This window comes from Biomphalaria glabrata, chromosome 12 (genome assembly GCF_947242115.1).
Source record: "Biomphalaria glabrata chromosome 12, xgBioGlab47.1, whole genome shotgun sequence".
In the NCBI taxonomy this organism is placed as follows: Eukaryota; Metazoa; Mollusca; class Gastropoda; family Planorbidae; genus Biomphalaria; species Biomphalaria glabrata.
This window is the reverse complement of record NC_074722.1, coordinates 22826062-22846653: the sequence shown is the minus strand read 5'-3', so window position 1 is coordinate 22846653 and position 20592 is coordinate 22826062. Positions and strand designations below refer to the sequence as shown.

Sequence of the window (20592 nt, the reverse complement as noted above, 5' to 3'; positions counted from 1 at the left end):
GATTCTCTTACCGTCTTACTTCACATCAAGATACTCTTACCTTCTTACTTCACATCAAAATACTCTTACCGTCTTACTTCACATCAAGATACTCTTACCTTCTTACTTCACATCAAGATACTCTTACCTTCTTACTTCACATCAAGATACTCGTACCTTCTTACTTCACATCAAGATACTCTGACCGTCTTATGACGATCTCGCCGATTAGAGACGTGCATCTATATATATATATAATTCTCTTCATGGCCGGTCGACTAGTACACTATATTTACCTTGAATGTCCCTCATATAGTAGTATTGGCCAGTGCTGCCATCTTCTTTATCAGATTTAATTTAGCCTGCGTTTTAGTCTCACCCTTTTTAATACATCTTTTTTTAATATGAATTTTTCTTACAACACAATAAAATTATATTCCACACAACAGGAAGTAATTTTCTGAAGCTCATAACTCAGGAAAGCGATTCCTTGTGAGTAACAATATCAAAGCTTATTCTATGATTTTAGAATTTATAATTTAAAAGTATAAAACCCGACTCTGCGTAATGACGTGGCCCTGGGTAGCGATGCGGGGCTAGATAACACTGCTGACTTGAAAGGTTATATTTTGAAGACCTGGTCACCTGGATGGGGAAGTTATATGTTAGACTGGTTGCTGTTAGGCGATGTTTCAGAGGTCTGCGGTTCGAGTCCTCCTCGGGGTTTATCTGTGTTTCACCATATTATTTCTCTCATCCTTTGTACCGTAGAGCTGCTATTGTATGTCATATTAACTCAATCGCGTTGATCAGCCGTGATGTACATTCAACGTTCATGTAAGTAAAAGTTCCCCTTTGAGACCTTGCGATCTATAAGGCAGATGATATTAAAGTCACATGTTTCTTTGGTCAACGGTTAACGAGCAGGGTGTCATGTTGCCAGCACAACGACCAATAGCCTTTACTTTCCCCAACTAAAGTCAGGTACCCATTAGAGTTGGGTGGACTCAGGGGCGCCCTGAAAATCCCAAAATTCAAAATCTCATTTTTCACTGAGATTCGAACCCAGGACCCCAGGTTCAGAAGCCAGGTGCTTAACCACTTCTACCACCGCACCCCCGATGTGAATTATAAGTTTTATATATTCTTTCAGAAATAACGATTATTACGGTTGGAGATAACAGCGTCGCTTTACGCACTTGGTACCGTTCTTATAACAATTCAAAAACTGACAGTAGGCCTAGGAATAAACAAATTGACTACGGCAATAGGCCTAGGAATAAACAAATTGACTACGGCAATTGGCCCAGGAATAAACAAATAAATTGACAAAATCTTTTAGAACAGGTTTCTTTTCAACAGTCTTAATTATGCAAATCCTATCATCTTTATGTTATTGATAAGCGAGTTTGTGTGCGTATGTGTGTGTTAAAACCACAAGGTATTTGATGGACTTGACAATAACATTATGCAGTTGTAGGAATCAGCAGATTAAAACCCGAATATTTTCACACTTTAGGCCAATGTCTGCTGGACGGATGACAGAGCACAATGATCAGGGCCTGTTTTAGAATTAATACGGCCATACGCTTCAAGAGCTATGGGGCCCCTTGTAACTTGCAAGGCATTTTTTTTTTGTGTGCTCTTTCTTGAAAATATCATTGTAACTATTTTTGGGGCCCCTCCAGGCAAGCAAGGGCCCTAAGCTACAGCTTATGTTTCCCTATAGGTCAATCCAGCACTGCGTACGGTAAATTTTGTCAAAGGTCAAACCTTTACTTACATTTATTAAGTATCATTTTTGTTAGAATCATTGTTTTCATTTGCAAGGTATCTTTGTTTAAATACACGCTCACATCTTTACACATGTGACACTGTGCAAATGTGCCGTAGACCTAGCCATCGGAGCAACACGCCATTCAAAAACCTAGTACAGCCTCTCGCATCGTTATTACTCCTTTTAGTTTACATTGGCAACTTCCCCATCCCCCCTTTTTAAAATACTGTTTAAGGCCAGATTTTTGCCTGATTCAATTTTTTTTAAAAAGAAAACTAGTAGAAAGAAAAAAAAAGCATCTCTGTTTTTTTAGTCCACTGGAAAGGCTAACAGGCAAGTAACAACGCGCCGTCTGCTTTAACGCAGTGTGTGTTTCCAAAGTTTTCTAAAGATATATTCAAGTATTGTCATAAAATGAGATTAATTCTGGCAAAATATTTCAGTTTTTTTTTTCATTTTGTTTTCAGAATTTAAATATGAATTATTTTTTTTAAACAGTGTTTAAGTTCATAGTTTTGTTTAACACAAAGGATCTAGGCAACTTTAAAATAAAATAGATAAATACAGGCTTAAAAAAGAAATCTCGATGTAGATTTAGATCTATGTATTTTATTAAAGTCTGGACACATTATTTATATATTTAGACTTCTATAGTCTAGAAATTTATCTAGGTCTATATTACAGTCTAGATAGTGTTATCATATGCTAGTCAAGTCTAGATATATTTAGGCTACATGTAGATCTATATTTGTATTAACAGAAAGGCTACTGATATAGAATCCTACTTACTATAGGCTTAGTTTTATTTAGCGGTGGCCTACTCTTTTGTTTTATGCCTTTAAATATCATCTAGAGTCTAGACTCTAGATTTTACTTTTACCTCAAGTTCTTTTAAATCTACTCTTCTAGTATATATTTGAAGCGAGTGACTCAAAATCATTTAATTTAAACTCATTTGTACTTTCATCGTGTCTATTGGCTTATGTGTTATTCCATTCACAAAGAGACTTAGGAGTGTGTGTGTGTGTGTATTTCAAAACATTTCTTATTGAGATACTGAAGAGACTTTTTTCATTGAAGTAACAATGGAACACTTCTCAAACTATTGGAGGATTATTTTTCTACTTTTTGGGATTAGTTTGGTGACAGTCAGCAGCCAGCCTGAAGAATTAAGTAAGTAGCTTAGTAAATGGGATTTAATTAAGACTAATAACATTAATATCTAAAGTATTGTACATTCCATAGTTTAAATCATGTAGTTTGAAAGGTACAACCCTTTGAATTCACATCTATTGGAATATAAAGTTATAACGATTTATGTGCAGCGGCTACTTGTTTGTTTGTTTTCAGCGGCCCTGGTAAGGAGAACTGCCGCTATTGGTTTTGTGTCGTACGTTTGTCCGTCCGTCATGTTTAGATGTCCAAAATGTTAAAACGTCAAATGTGGCATGATAAGTTTAGGTGCAACTGCTAACTTTGGTCTTATGAAAGCGAACCTATTTTGTATGTAAGCTGTTGTTCATATAAATTTGATTGTAGCGATGACAATAATGTTTATGTGAGGGGTGAGGACTAAATAGAAAAGGATGTCCCTCTACAACATTGTTCCATGTGAAGAACAAAACAAAAGTATTTCATCCTTGGGGCTACTACAATTTACTGGACAAAGTTGTGCTTGTGATGTTATCCTTTGGGGCTACTACAATTTACTGGACAAAGTTGTGCTTGTGTTGTTATCTTTGGGGCTACTACAATTTACTGGACAAAGTTGTGCTTGTGACGTCATCCTTTGGGGCTACTACAACTTACTGGACAAAGTTGTGCTTGTGATGTTATCCTTTGGGGCTACTACAACTTACTGGACAAGGTTGTGCTTGTGATGTTATCCTTTGGGGCTACTACAACTTACTAGACAAAGTTGTGCTTGGCTTGTCATTCTTGGGGCAACTACAACTTACTAGACAAAGTTGTGATTGGCTTGTCATTCTTGGGGCAACTACAACTTACTAGACAAAGTTGTGCTTGGCTTGTCATTCTTGGGGCTACTACAACTTACTAGACAAAGTTGTGCTTGGCTTGTCATTCTTGGGGCAACTACAACTTACTAGACAAAGTTGTGCTTGTGATGTTATCCTTTGGGGCTACTACAACTTACTAGACAAAGTTGTGCTTAGCTTGTCATTCTTGGGGCAACTACAACTTACTGGACAAAGTTGTGCTTGTGATGTTATCCTTTGGGGCTACTACAACTTACTAGACAAAGTTGTGCTTGGCTTGTCATTCTTGGGGCAACTACAACTTACTGGACAAGGTTGTGCTTGGGTTGTTATCCTTGGGGCCGATGGCGCCACTAGGGTGGGTGTCACTCAGTGCGGTCAGGGTGTCACCCTCCCCTCCTTTAAAAAATCCTGTTTTATTTTCGTTTGTTTGTTGAGCTGTAATACACATAGTTTAATAATGACCTACGTTATTGGAGTGTTCAACAACTATAAAATGAATGTCCATTAATTTTTAAAATTCAAAATTGTTTATTACAATTTATCTATAGTTCACTGTGTTTGCTAAACATGTGAAACCCTCCACTCATCCTTAATCTTCAGAGTCGAAGACATTGACATAAATCTAGAGTTCAATTTTGCAACCATGCAACCAGAAGTAAATTACACTTTTTTTCTGGATTTCAAACTTAAAAACGTATCATTAACTTCTTTCAAAGTAATGTTTTTAACAATTTCTTTTTTAATCAAATTGCCCGTTGTGAAAGTGTCGTTTGTCTCAAAAAGCTCTTAATTTTCATTTTAAAAATCTTTTTTCACATGACGCCATAGATAAGCAGATTGTAAAATGGCTTTGTTAAATGATTTAGCAATATCTTTAAGGTCTTAGTGGCATATGAAACAGGCACTATCAATTTTTATTTTCTTCAAGAATAACTTTTGTTGCCTTTACATCTCTTCTCAGTCATGTCCCCCCCAAAAAAAAAAATTATTCAAGTAGCCTATATCATTCGACTGAGATATTGTAACATTTCCTTCATCTTGGCTAGAGCTTCTTTCACAGAAAAATGAAATTACATAATTATCTTCAGTAATCTCAATGGCCACTTTTTTACTTTCCACTTCTACAAAATTTACGTTAATTAATTACTTGTGAGATTTCAATAATATTTTATGCCTGAACACTGTGTCATATGGTAAACAATGACTATTGCTTGGCATGCTGATGTTCAAAATTCAATGGATTCGATTAAAACATTTTTGTAAAAATCAAAGCAGTGTTCCTATACATACATGCAGATGGTAAACATCTGAAATAGGTTTCACGTTTTCCTTGTGATATTAAGTAGGATATAATATTTTAAACATTTAAACATTAAAAATTAAATATGTTTAGTCGAAATGAAAAAAAAAGTAGATAGATCTATTGATTCATTGTGAATAACCTGTTCCAATATTTAGCCAATGTCGTTGTTTTTTTTTAACTGTCAGTTTTTCCAAAAGTGCATTTTTTTTACTTGAGTGTCACCCCCTAACGGGTGTCAGCCGGTGCGGACCGCACCCCCCTAGCTTGGGGAACTACTACAATTTACTGGACAAAGTTGTGCTAGGGTTATCATCCTTGGAGCTATTACAACTTATTGGACAAAGTTGTGCTTGCTTGGGTTGTTACTATGCATGACTTTAAGAAAAAAACGCGTTCCTGTCAAAAATCGTTTACATATCAACTATTTCAACGAAGCGAATCACGGGTATTATTATAAGTAGCAAATTATTGCTATTTCCCAGTATTGTCAACAGCATGCTTGGCATTTATGTCTACCAGCTTGTTTGACTGTGTGACTGGTACAGACAAATGTAATACACGTGAACAGATATATTTAAAACTTTATTTCTAAAAGCTTGAACACATATAAAGTTGTACTGAAATCTACATGAATCTCCAGGACGTCAGTCACATGTGCTCATCTCGAGTCAAAGCACTTTCCTCCACTTTGTTACATTTCAACTAAAGAAATAGAGATGTCATGAGCTCAAGTCTTTCAGCTCCTCAGTTTTAGCCCTCATGAAAGAGTTCCCAGAAACAGTGGCGTAGCTATGGTGGGGTAGAAGAGTTCCAAATTCGAAAGGCCCCCCCCACACACACACACACTTGAGGGGGACCCGTAAATAAATGTCGTAATTTATTTGTACATTTAATTTTAAATATTACGCCACTGCCCCATGCTATTCACGTGGAGCCAAAACTAATAGACAGCATTGATCTAGATAATGTTTTAGATGCCTTTGCTTCACAGAAAGCATTGACGATTGATGATGTCGAATGTCAAAATGCAGGGGCCCCTAAAAGGTCAAGCTCCTCCGGGCTCCCGAATCCTTAGCTACACCACTGTCAAGAAGTGACTCTCTCCTCCGATTTCGGAACGAATTGTCGTGATTCCTCCCCTTCACGCTTACAGTGACAGTTCTTGGACTTGTCACTTGTAGATCTACACTTGAAAACTTATTCTTTCAATATTTCAGCATTGCGCAAGGGAGGCTATAAAAAAAAATGGTCTTGGGTCATAAAGTTAGCTATCATATTATATTTGGTATATAATGGATACATGTGCTAATATTAAGCATAAAACAGTTTTAAAATTCTAATCAGCACAGCGATATGGTTGTAATAACAAACTTTTCAGTGTTCTACCCTGGGGGTAATATGCGATACTAAGTTGGGGTAAATTAAGTTACGATGTTTTTTTAATGTTTAATTGCTCAAATATTACCTCTAGATCTTAATTGGTGGTGAATGTTCAAGCAGAAGAAAACCCAAAATAATCAGCTCATATAAAAGCTGTATTAGCCAATAATATAAATTAAAATGCAGACAATTAATTTTTCTCATCAGCTCCGGTGCGTGCACGGTTCACTTTACACAACCACTTTTTTATTGTCTTTTTAATAGAAAAAAAAATGCTATTTTTTGTGATGTTTTAAACTGTTTGTTTTGTTTCCTTGATTTACAGAATTATATTTTGTTTGTATTTTTAGAGTTTTCATACATTGGTTGGGTATCCCATATTATCCATTTATGGCGGGTAATATGGGATACTGAAATGATTTCATTTTATTTCTATAACTCAAAATGTAATGCTCGAATCCATCTGATCTTTAGTGGAAAGTTTATTTCATATATACTGAATCCATTTTATATTAGCGTTTGGTAAAAACATCAATTATACGTTTTATAATTCTTTAAAATTAGGTATCTCATGTTAACCGCACCGAGTGACATCGATCCTAGTGACTCTACTGGTGATAGATTTAGATAAAGTCGCTATATCATAAAACATATAGTTTTCAGTTTTCATAACTTGAAGTCAAAATAGGTAGATACGTAGAGTCTAAATGTATATTAATATTAGATCTAGATATCCTACATGTTTAGAAATATATATTACAGCCTAATTATAAAACTAGTAGCTATATAGCGCAGTTCAAGAACACAATTTCTGCCCGATAATAGGGGACGGCAACGTGAGACACATGTTTTCTTGTGACAATATAAAAATACCACACTACATTTGACAATTATTTTCCAGGAGAATAATTAACTGGCAATACAACCAATTGTTATAATAATTAATAAGGATGCAGTCATAGCAATTTTTAATAATGTATTTCTGACAATGCCCCGCTGATTATTTTTTACAAAGCTTATATCTACTCACTCTGACTGTCTGGTAAAAAATGTGTACACGTTATTTCTCCCACACCAAATCTCGGATCAAGCTGAAACTTCGCACAAATATTCATATTATTCATTGACGTAGACAATACATGAATCAATTTAAAAAAAAGTAACCAATTAGACATTTAATTACTGATTATTCCTTATTTCACAGATATGGCTAACTTTGTTGGGTTTAGTCCCCTTGATATTAACGCTTTTTTTCCCCTCACACATTCCCCGATCAAGTTGATACTTTAGCCAATTATTTATTGTACCTAACAAAACATGAATCAATAAACAAAAATACTCAATTAATCAATTAATTCTTTGTAATTAATCTGTTTTTATTTGCTTGCTTAAGAGGCCTAAATTAAAGTTTGAAACCTGTGAAGTAGCTGGAGACGTCGGTATAAACCTGTGAAGTAGCTGGACACGTCGGTATAAACCTGTGAAGTAGCTGGAGACGTCGGTATAAACCTGTGAAGTAGCTGGAGACGTCGGTATAAACCTGTAAAGTAGCTGGAGACGTCGGTATAAACCTGTAAAGTAGCTGGAGACGTCGGTATAAACCTGTAAAGTAGCTGGAGACGTCGGTATAAACCTGTAAAGTAGCTGGAGACGTCGGTATAAACCTGTAAAGTAGCTGGAGACGTCGGTATAAACCTGTAAAGTAGCTGGAGACGTCGGTATAAACCTGTAAAGTAGCTGGAGACGTCGGTATAAACCTGTAAAGTAGCTGGAGACGTCGGTATAAACCTGTAAAGTAGCTGGAGACGTCGGGATGCGCTGTATGCAATTCTACGGGGGACAATTTGAGATGCTGATCGAACAGTTAGAGATTTAGTTTGGTATTAACTTTTTCAAGTACTACCACAGATGGTGTTGTAAATGATTTGTGTCGAAAAATGTATTAGAACACCTGTCATTTTACTGTTTCAGAATTTGCAGATAATTCTTTTAAAATATTATTCAGATATTTTCGCCGTATGTAATAAAAAAATATTATTGATTTCAAAAGCATACATGAACTTTCCTACATTCGAAATTGATTATGAAATGATTGAAAATGAAGTTGGAGATTGGCTTGTGTTATTGTGACACTCCGCCACAGATCCCCTAGCTGGTCCCCGGTAATAAATCCCACTAAACGACACTGTGACTAGTTATACAAATAGACATATGAATAGACACCTCTGTTCCACACATGCTGACACTTTGTTAAATATACACTTTACTGTATATTAATATTTTTAGCGGGCCCTGAGAGGGCTGCCGCCATACGTTGTCTGTGTCTTGGCTAGATCACACAAACTAAAAGCGCTTTAGAACCTCTGACCTCATCATTTTTTGTTGCATGCTGAAAACGGGTATAATGAAACTTCTTTGTTTTTACAAAGCTTATATCAAGTCTGTCTGGTAAAAGTTTATAGACTACACCATGGACTACACCATAGACTACACCATAGACTACACCATGGACTACACCATAGACTACACCATGGACTACACCATGGACTACACCATAGACTACACCATGGACTACACCATAGACTACACCATGGACTACACCATAGACTACACCATAGACTACACCATGGACTACACCATGGACTACACCATAGACTACACCAGGGACTACACCATAGACTACACCATGGTCTACACGTTATTTCTCCCACACCCATTCTCGAATCAAGTTGAAACTTTGCACATTTATACATTGGCATAGATAAGACATGACACAATAAAAAAATAAACAATTAGCCAATTAGTTACTGCTAATTGATTATTTCATTTGATAGCAACAAAGGAAATTAATCCTCCAGTATTCACAGATAAGACCCTTAGATAAATGTGCACGCTTTTTATTTCACACATTTCTTGTACCTAACAAACCTTAACACTCACGACCTTGTCGATAATGTGTGTTTAGAGGACTAAACTCTATAACAATGTAAGGCATTGTTCTCTCATCTCTCCTCTTGGCTCTACATCTCTCGATATTTATCCTCGCTTTCTTTCAATCTATTTTTTTTTTAATTCGACTACATTTTAGTTGCGCCATATTGTGTTCTCATTTCCTCTTTATTGTTATTATTATAGTAGACATGGTCGAAATAAACAACAATAGCAGCAAATAGATCTATGTCTTTTTGTTTTCCAGAGCAAGAACTATCTATGATCACGCGCACATTTATATGTAGATAAGATCACTACACTGCCTCGTCGTGCGGTATGCGCGCTGGACTGTCGTTCGGTCGTCTCGATGCCATCCCCTGTCCTCCTGCGGGAGGTTTGGACTAGGAAGTAGATTATCTTAAACTCTGAAGGAACAGCCGAAACATGCAAAATATTTAACAAACATTTTTTTTTTACTCCCTAGCATTAGACAAGGTAAGGTTAGGGTTAGGCTCTTTCTTCAATCTCAATCTTCTCCTGTCACAGAATGGTCAGAGTGAATGTGAAGGAGCATTCACACACAAAGTTGAAAGGTCAAAAATGCGTGGTTGGGAAGGATGGATTTCATTGGAGGTCAAAAGTTGTTGGTATATAATTATAATGCTGGCTGACCCGCTGAACAATAAATATAAGAACAAAAACAAATGCTTCAAGTCAAAGAATTGCGTTATCTTTTTGCGTTTCTTGAATTCAAGGGTCTAAAAATATGTGTTGTTGTTTGTTTGAGTACGTGTCTGTGTGTGTGGAGGGGGTACCGTTCCATTGGAAGATACAATGGCTAAATATTGTGTAGTTGGGAATGACAGTTTATTGAATGAATACACATAAATTGGGTGGAGGGTGGTTTCAAAATGCAAGCAGATCAGAATACATTTTTTTTTGGTTTAGAACTACAATTGATGGGCCAAAGTAGTGTTTGTACATTGTCTAAATTACCTGGACTACAACTGATGGGCCAAAGAGGTGTTTATGCATTGTCTTAATTAGCTTGACTACAACTGATGGGCCAAAGTAGTGTTTGTACATTGTCTAAGTTAGCTGGACTACAACTGATGGGCCAAAGTAGTGTTTATGCATTGTCTAAATTAGCTGGACTACAACTGATGGGCCAAAGTAGTGTTTATGCATTGTCTAAATTAGCTTGACTACAACTGATGGGCCAAAGTAGTGTTTATGCATTGTCTAAATTAGCTTGACTACAACTGATGGGCCAAAGTAGTGTTTATGCATTGTCTAAATTAGCTTGACTACAACTGATGGGCCAAAGAAGTGTTTATGCATTGTCTTAATTAGCTTGACTACAAATGATGGGCCAAAGTAGTGTTTGTACATTGTCTAAGTTAGCTGGACTACAACTGATGGGCCAAAGTAGTGTTTATGCATTGTCTAAATTAGCTGGACTACAACTGATGGGCCAAAGAAGTGTTTATGCATTGTCTTAATTAGCTTGACTACAACTGATGGGCCAAAGTAGTGTTTGTACATTGTCTAAGTTAGCTTGACTACAACTGATGGGCCAAAGAAGTGTTTATGCATTGTCTAAATTAGCTTGACTACAACTGATGGGCCAAAGTAGTGTTTATGCATTGTCTAAATTAGCTTGACTACAACTGATGGGCCAAAGAAGTGTTTATGCATTGTCTTAATTAGCTTGACTACAACTGATGGGCCAAAGTAGTGTTTGTACATTGTCTAAGTTAGCTGGACTACAACTGATGGGCCAAAGTAGTGTTTATGCATTGTCTAAATTAGCTGGACTACAACTGATGGGCCAAAGTAGTGTTTATGCATTGTCTAAATTAGCTTGACTACAACTGATGGGCCAAAGTAGTGTTTATGCATTGTCTAAATTAGCTTGACTACAACTGATGGGCCAAAGAAGTGTTTATGCATTGTCTTAATTAGCTTGACTACAACTGATGGGCCAAAGTAGTGTTTGTACATTGTCTAAGTTAGCTTGACTACAACTGATGGGCCAAAGAAGTGTTTATGCATTGTCTAAATTAGCTTGACTACAACTGATGGGCCAAAGTAGTGTTTATGCATTGTCTAAATTAGCTTGACTACAACTGATGGGCCAAAGTAGTGTTTGTACATTGTCTAAGTTAGCTTGACTACAACTGATGGGCCAAAGAAGTGTTTATGCATTGTCTAAATTAGCTTGACTACAACTGATGGGCCAAAGTAGTGTTTATGCATTGTCTAAATTAGCTTGACTACAACTGATGGGCCAAAGAAGTGTTTATACATTGTCTAAATTAGCTGGACTACAACTGATGGGCCAAAGAAGTGTTTATACATTGTCTAAATTAGCTGGTTGCAGAGCGTTCAATTGAAGGATGAAAGAGAGGAAAAAAAAGATCAGAAAATTGTGTTGGGGTTTGAGAACCGTTGTGTGTTTTTTTATGTTTCCTGATGTACTGGGTCAGAGTGGCCAAACAATGGAACATCCGCCAAAAGTGGCGCACTAAGCCCCAGTTATAAACATGCCTGCTCATACAAAAATAAGAAGAGCCGATTTCTAGAAAAAAAAAGGACAACAGGAATTTAACCCATTAGCTCCTACGACTCCAAAAATCGACCCTACTAATAGGGTTAAAACCCAGAACATGATGATTTATGTTCTTTTAAACCCAGAACATGATAATTTATGTTCTTTTAAACCCAGAACATGATGATTTATGTTCTTTTAAACCCAGTTAAGATTTAAGAAATCTAGCAATGGCATGTTTTGGTTTACAGAAACACGCCTAAACTGGACAGATACAAATCTTTAGGAAGAGTTTGCAAGATTCTTATAGCAGGTGACCTTTTGCTATTAAGGCCCCTTACATGATATGATACCAAACAAAAGCAGGATGGTGAAAATGTGATTTGATCAACACGATCGATGAATGGAATATCCACAAATAAGTTTTAAAAATGTGAAGACTACATAGTTATTTAGATTTATAGCTCCTCATTGATAGCAAATGCTAAGAGAAATCTTTGATGCACCTGATGAAATACTATAAGAGATTTGATCATTAACGGAGTAATACGTAACAAAAATCGAACTCTACCTACTACTTAATCACTAACAAAAATCGAACTCTACCTACTACTTAATCACTAACAAAAATCGAACTCTACCTACTACTTAATCACTAACAAAAATCGAACACTACCTACTTTACTTAATCACTAAGAAAACTGAGTTTTCGAAATATCGTTTTTCTTTTCTTTCTTGGTCTTTTTTTTATTATTATTATTTTAAAACATTTTTCTGTCAAAGAATTTAAGAACTCGAATATACCATTCTGTTTAAAACTTAGCTACCTTAACCTGCGTTATATATTGTAATAACTCAAGTGAGGCAACTCAACGAGGGCATTGATGTTTATTTACAGGACATCACAGGTACACAAAACAACATCTATCTTAGGCACAGTCTTTTCATACTGGCTCTCTACTTGGGCGGAAATCGTTCTCTTCTCTTCCTAATGTTGACATCCTTCTCAGTCTAGTTTATCACAGTGCGCAGCTTCTAGCTTAGATGGCGGTGCGGGCCGGTACTCATGGCGGAGTCATAACATTGCCCCCGTCTTAGCACTTTTCGTCCCGAAAAGAAACACTGCAGCTGAGGTTTGACAGTTCAGGTGGAGGTCGATCAGTGGGAGCCACAGGCGGCAGGGAGCGTGTTCCCCACGAAGCCATTTGCATTGTTTTTCTCCGGTGCCGCTTTCTCTTTCTCCAATTGACCAGGCTGTTGTTGCGATGATGACGTGGCCGTTCGACACACAAAGAGATAGTGTCGAGCACTGTTTTCTTCAGCACAGCCGTTGATCGGACACGCTGTCTCAGCAGACCTTCCCGACAGACGCCTCCCAAGGAGATTGCAGGCTCAAATGCAGCAACGTTGCAAACAAAGTCCAATACGCCGCAGTCACCCTCACCCAACAGTCTCACATCCAGGAGATAGGTCTCTTCAAGTTCAAGTTTCAAATGTCTTCCTCTAAACAGCTCAGATTTAGACTGGGTTGATTGACATTTGTCTATGCCAATGTCGATGATGATGGCAGAAGTACACATGCCCTGTTTGTAGTTTTCTTGGCATCTATATTCTCTGTATGATGCGCCGCACGTACAGTTCATGGTAAACTTCTGGATGCAGTTGTCGAGCTTCAAATTTCCCTCGTGAGCACCGGCAGATAGGCAGAGGTCTTTAAAGTTCACAGCAACAGGCTTGAACGCAGACCCAACGTTGTCTTGATCTGTCCAGCTCATTGAGGTACTGGTAACAGGTACTACAGGAACAAACGCTGCAGGCACATAACAGACTTCAGTTTCTTCATTTCTCTCTTTCCTTTCAATTCGGTACATCCCGTTGAGATCGTCGCAGCAATCGTTGTCACGTTTCTCATCTTGAAAGTCACAACCACAAGACTTGCCCACAACGCAGACACAGACGGCGCTCCAATCCCTAGCGTCTCCGTCACCACTGTTTGTGCAGCCACAGTCCTGACCATGCAACTTTACTAACGAGTCTATTCCTCCTTTCGCTTGAGACACCATTTTATCAAATTGATCTGTTTGTCCTTCCACTTGCAATACACTTTCATCTACCTTACTCTCCATCCTATTAATTTGTTCACACATTGCATCAATTTCTTCCAGTATCTTGCCAATGAGCTCATAAATCTCCGGTTTAATTTCAAATAAGTAGGTATCTGGATCTTCGTTTTCATCTATCAAGGCTTGCCGGAGACGAGCTGTAAGCAGCTCCTTGGTACACCAATTATCTCATATCGGTAACGAAGATCCTTCCTAAGCTCTTTAACTGAGAGTTGGTCTAATTGTTTCAAAGATGCCATTGTAAATCCTACCTCCTCTCGTTGAATTGCCTATAATCCCACTTCTGAGACCAATTGTAATAACTTTAGTGAGGCAACTCAACGAGGGCATTGATGTTTATTTACAGGACAACACAGGTACACAAAACAACCTCTATCTTAGGCACAGTCTCTTCATATTGGCTCTCTACTTGGGCGGAAATCGTTCTCTTCTCTTCCTAATGTTGACATCCTTCTCAGTCTAGTTTATCACAGTGCGCAACTTCTAGCTTAAATGGCGGTGCGGCCGGTGTGCATGGCGGAGTCATAACAATATGGACGGGAATGTCTCTCAAGAACAGGGTTCTAAAGGCACATAAAAATGTTCGACGAGATGAACCATAGTCGTTATACGACTGAAGGAGGCCAAATAACTATGCTTGACCGTGAGAGTGTGTAGTGATGGGAATGTCCACCTGTGTCCTTCACTAGGTACCCTCAAGCAGAATGAGCCTACTTTAAGTAACACAGCCTATACGCCATGCATATACAATTTGATGCTAGAAATCAATCGATATCAGCGTATTGAAAGGATAGATGAGCGCCACACACCCGCTGTCTTGTATCGATGGGTGAAGTTGTGAATATAAGATTAGATTGGAATGAAGTATTTCCCTTGGATGCACAGCCCCAGCTGTGACCTACATATTTTGCGAGTATAACCATTGTCCGCAGGTGGTCGATTTAGATTTTCTTTTCGCCGTCTGTGTTTGTCCTCGGCAGCGTATTTTCTCTTGGTCTCAAATGTGTATCCCGCGGCCTTCGTGAGTGACCTCCAGATGTCTCGTTCTGAGGCCCATGCAACCAGGTGCTCTCTTCTATGTCAGCTAAAGATTAACGCCTTAACTGGTCTTTGAAGCGTTTCTGTGGGGCGCCTCTGTTACGTCGACCACCTTTCAGCTCACAAAAAAAGACTGCCTTATGGGATACGTGCCCTGCAGTTGGTGAATATATACAAATGGTAAATGGAAGACAGGTGGACATCAAAACTAGTACAGTATATTTCGTATTAACACTGGAAGCAAATGTAACATTGTTATAAAGCTAAGAGTTTTAAACGACAAATTACGTAAAACAAGAAAGTACCAATGTTATAAAATACGTCATGTTTAGGACCCCTCAACAAAAGAAACAATTAAGAAATTAAAGATTTATGACAAATGAATACTCACATTTGACATGAATAACACCTTGAGTAAAATCATTAAAAGTAGAGACACCTCAGACAGAATACTGAAAAGTAAAGTAGCATACATAGGACACTAAACAATAACTTACAAATTAAACAAGGTTACAAAGACAGTTTGTGTGGAAACACAAACTCAAAATCGGCCCCCGAAGTGGTCCACCCAGGCAGGCTTCAATATTTTCAGAAAGAACATCCGAATGAAATTAGATCAAAGACAAATGATAGATAAAAATGGAGAAAGAAGGTTAACAGATCTTGTGTAGTGCCCCAACGGTCCAGCAGATCTAATGATAGGTGCAAGTGAATGCTAAATTAGATGTGAACCTGGCCTAACTAGTTCCCCTTTCAGACCTTGTGGTCTATAGGGCAGATGATGTAAAGTTCATCTGTTTTTGTGGCCTACGGTTAACGAGGGTGTCATGTAGCCAGCACAACGACCAACCGCCTTTACTTTTCCCCAACTAATGTCAGGTACCCATTAGAGCTGGGTGGACTCAGAGGCGCCCAAAGATTCCGAAGTTGAAAATCCCAGTCTTCACCAGGATTCGAACCCGGGACCCCGGTTCGGAAGCCAAGCGCTTTACCGCTCAGCTACCGCGCCTCCCCTGGCCTAACTGAAGTCTTATAATTGATGTAATTGTTTTGAAAAGGCTCAATCTCTTATTCGAATCCTCAAAAAAAAAAAAAATTCCATAAGTTTTACAAATGTTCTAGAAAATGCAGTTTACAAGATTACTATTCGTTTTAAATTAGTAAATTAGGTCTACCTTATAATGCATACTAAATACCCTTTTCTCTTTAAAAAACTGCTTGCATAACTGATTTAAAAAATTAGATTTTTCGCTTTCAGAAAAAAAAATAAACGTTGCATCAGAACTTTGAATGGTCTAAAATATTGGGATGTCGGATTCTCACTCTCTTTTACAGTTTACGAGATCTAAACGGGACAGACGGACAGACATTTCACACAAAACTAATAGCGTCTTTTTCTCTAGTGCCTGAATCAGCCAAAAAAAAAATGAATGAGCATATTTTCTGTCTTGAAGAGATTTCATCATGTACAGAGTAAGACGTAACAAAACCCAAACACAACATGCACGATTACATCAACTCAAGGAGACGCAAGAAGTTTAACACAAATTAAATTCAGATCGTATTGGGATTTAATTGGCTAATATATCTAAACACTGTTAGGCTTACATACATGAATCACAAACAGCGAGAAGCCATGTTTTCACTAGGCATGAAAGCCAACTTTGTAACCAAGAAATGTTGGAAACATTACTGCCTACTAAAACACCTAGGTCTATTCCGTACAGCATTGTAGAGTTTTGACCTGTTCAACTTTGATGCAATAATAAAGATGTCTTTTGTTTTCCCGGTGTGGCCAATTAGCTAGATATTGTTGCTACCAAATATGTACATAAACAGTCACATTTCTAGGAAAATCGTTAGAGCCGTTTTCGAGATCCGTGTTTACCCAGGTCGGTTTTAGGTTCCACTCATGAATTTGCAAGCTTATAAGAGGAATTGTAATAATTGTAGGTGCACATTCTATGCCGTCTATTCTATTTTTACAAAGCTTATGTCTACTCAATCTGTCTGTTTGTATAGTAAAAAGTTTGTAAACGTTATCTCGGATTAAGCTGAAATTTGGCACAATTATTTCTCTTACCTGACAACACAAACATCAATTTTAAAAAAAACTGTTTATTAACTATTGGTGATTAATTATTTTGTTTGGTATCTCGAAGAAGAAAAAGAAATTATACTAAACAAAAGTGGTGGTATAAGCTGGATTAGTCCCCTTTTGACGTCGTCGTCTAAGGTTTAGTAAACACAAACATGAAATAGAAACACTCTATGCACTCTTTCAGAAGCTCTTCGCTAGCACAGTGGTTACCAAGAGAAGTGAACTGTTGTTGTTGTTGTTGTTTTAATTATGTATTAATTAGCCCACATTAAAGTCTAAATATAAATGTAAATGTATTCCAAAGCTTATATCAACTTACTCTGTTTGTACACGTTATTTCTCCCACACCAAATACATGCCAACACAAGGATCAATAAAAAAAATATTAACCAGAGTTCAAGGCACTAACCGCACGAGCAGGCAGCCATCCTCGACCAGGCAGCCATCCTGCTGATCAGTCATGTTAATTTTGTCCAATAGCTCATCATCAATAGACATAGGAACAAGTTTTAACCCAATAATAATTGCAACCTTTCTAAACGTATGCCATGTATGCATCATCTTTCTGATGGCTGCCTGCTCGTGCGGTTAGCGCCTTGAACTCTCGTTCTGACTTATCGATAGTCCCAAGTTCAAACCCTGTCCTCTCCCATCCCCCGTCGTCCTACGGGAGGTTTGGACTAGAAAGTAAATTATCTTCAACCCTTTACATCCGAAACATGTCAAACAAACAAACAAACAATTGATACAACTACGCTTAATATAGGTGAATTGTTCCTTGTTCATGCATGTTCTTAGTTCTATCTTTTCATTAGCTTCAACGAATATACTCACATTGATGATATTGCACAGTAAGGTCTGGTTAAAGCCAAGGAAAGTGAAAATTCTCACTAAATCTAGTTATGTTTATCTAGCCTATATTTGAAAACATTTTTTTATTTTTAAAAAACTGCTAACAGTGTTCATAAATTAATAGTTGTACATTGAATTATAATTATAAATGCTAATTAATAAATGTCTATAACGTAGGTAGCCTACAGTTTATCACTTTATAATTGATACGTCTGTGCGGGTGGTGCGAGCCGTGCGGTGCATCAAGTGGTGGGGGGCATCAAATTGAGGACAAACTTTCTCAGTAAAACTACACATTGTAATGACATGAAACAAAATCACATTTATTTGTTTTGTTTATCTGTTATGTCCTATATGCTTTCTTAAATTAATTTAAATGTAAAAATCTCTTTTGTGGACCAGTGGAGAAAGGGATATCTGCGATAAGGTTTTCCAACAAACACAACCCTGCTAGAGTCGGGATTCGAACTCAAGCCCACTTATAAGGTGGCCAAGCGATTTTAGCCTCCCAGCCGCACATCACTTGCTTGGAGGAAACTTGAAGTTTGTCTGTGAAAATGTTGTTCTCCCAGCGACATAGACAAAAATCAGTTCATTGTCGCAGTTTCTCCAGAAGTCTCTGAACTTCCAAAACAAAAATCTATTAAGCTTTGAGTCTGTCCCGAAATGTTGTCGTCTTGAGTTGCAAATTTTTATTTATTCTTTTTTTAAACTATTGTGGTAATTGTGACAAGTAAGTGAAGCTTTTCCAAACTTACTTTGATGAAGAAATACTTACGATCAACGATGACGAATTCACGACTCACTAATTTGGCAATTTCGTCTACTGAACTTGACTAGTGAAAAAAAAAGGATCTCGATAAAATTATCGATAGTTTGCATGACGATTAAGCACGTCATCTTTTTGTCAAATCGATTTTTTTGCGAAATAGCAATGCTTAAATAATAAATACACATTATTTCGAAATAACAAACTTTTCGCTGATTTAAAAAGTTTTTTTGAGGGCATTATGAGGAACTGCCGCACAGGGCATCAAATACCCTAGCTACGCTACTGATCTGCCCACACTATCATATGTATAACTATGATCATAAATGCTATTATGCTTAACTGACCAAATACATCTAAATTACTATATGTTAATGGGCTGAAAATGGGTAAAAGTTGGTGTGGCGCACGCGAATTAGAAAGGAAAAAAACTGGCGCACGGAAGCAAAGGTTTGCCACCTCTGACATAGACTTTTGACTTGATTTGGAAAGACTCGCTTCATAATGCGCCCCCGACACATAATGACAACTTCATATTATGGGCCCGTTAATTTTAGTATCACTTTCACTTCTCCCTCCCCTCCCCACCGTCAACAACAAATTCTTCGTACACTTGATCACTTCGTACACTTGATCACTTCCTACACTTGATCGCTTCGTACACTTCATCACTTCCTACACTTGATCACTTCGTACACTTGATCACTTCCTACACTTGATCACTTCGTACACTTGATCACTACGTACACTTGATCACTTCGTACACTTGATCATTTCGTACACTTGATCACTTCGTACACTTGATCACTTCGTACACTTGATCACTTCGTACACTTGATCACTTCGTACACTTGATCACTTCGTACACATGATCACTTCGTACACTTGATTACTTCGTACACTTGATCACTTCGTACACTTGATCACTTCGTACACTTGATCACTTCGTACACTTGATCACTTCGTACACTTAATCACTTCGTACACTTGATCACTTCGTACACTTGATCACTTCGTACACTTGATCACTTCGTACACTTGATCACTTCGTACACTTGATCACTTCGTACACTTGATCACTTCGTACACTTGATCACTTCGTACACTTGATCATTTCGTACACTTGATCACTTCGTACACTTGATCACTTCGTACACTTGATCACTTCGTACACTTGATCACTTCGTACACTTGATCACTTCGTACACATGATCACTTCGTACACTTGATCACTTCGTACACTTGATCACTTCGTACACTTAATCACTTCGTACTCTTTATCACTTTTCTTCGGCTTCACAATTCAATCTATAAGCCTATTATATTTCGAACGTGACACCCCCCTTTTTTTGTTAATCTTTTTTTCAACCTTTATTCTTAATGCAAGCAATGTACAATATTAACTCTTTCTCTCCTGATTTGACCTCATTAAATAAAATAAAATAATTTTATAAACTTTTCTTTGTGTTATATAAAATGAGCATGCATTCTCCTTTAATTCTATGCCAAATAAAACATTTTCTGATACCAAACTAAAAAGTTATTGAAGCTTAATCATAACAGGGTATTCTTTGGTGGAAGCGCTCAAGAAGTCTTAGATGTTTCCTGTATAGTGTCCTTGTCTCAGAGCCATATAGAATGGTTGAGAGAACCACCACCTGGTAGACATTGATTTTCGTATGTAGGCGGAGCTATTTGTTCCGCCAAACTCTCGCCTGAAGGCGTCCAAAAGCGCTACTGGCCCTGGCCAGACGGTTATCAACTTCCCTTGAAAGTGAGGCGTCATTT

General features: G+C 37.6%; 1 protein-coding gene across 1 annotated transcript in view; it reads left to right on the top strand.

Moving 5' to 3' along the window:
* Window positions 1-2082: 2082 nt before the first annotated feature.
* Window positions 2083-20592, top strand: part of LOC106072757 (uncharacterized) — a 49886-nt gene continuing 31376 nt past the window's right edge. Inside the window, exons 1-2 of the mRNA XM_056005930.1 lie at window positions 2083-2157; window positions 2666-2929. Of these exons, the coding sequence (XP_055861905.1) occupies window positions 2842-2929 (88 nt within the window). The 5' untranslated portion in view covers window positions 2083-2157; window positions 2666-2841. The remainder of the gene's footprint in view (window positions 2158-2665; window positions 2930-20592) is intronic.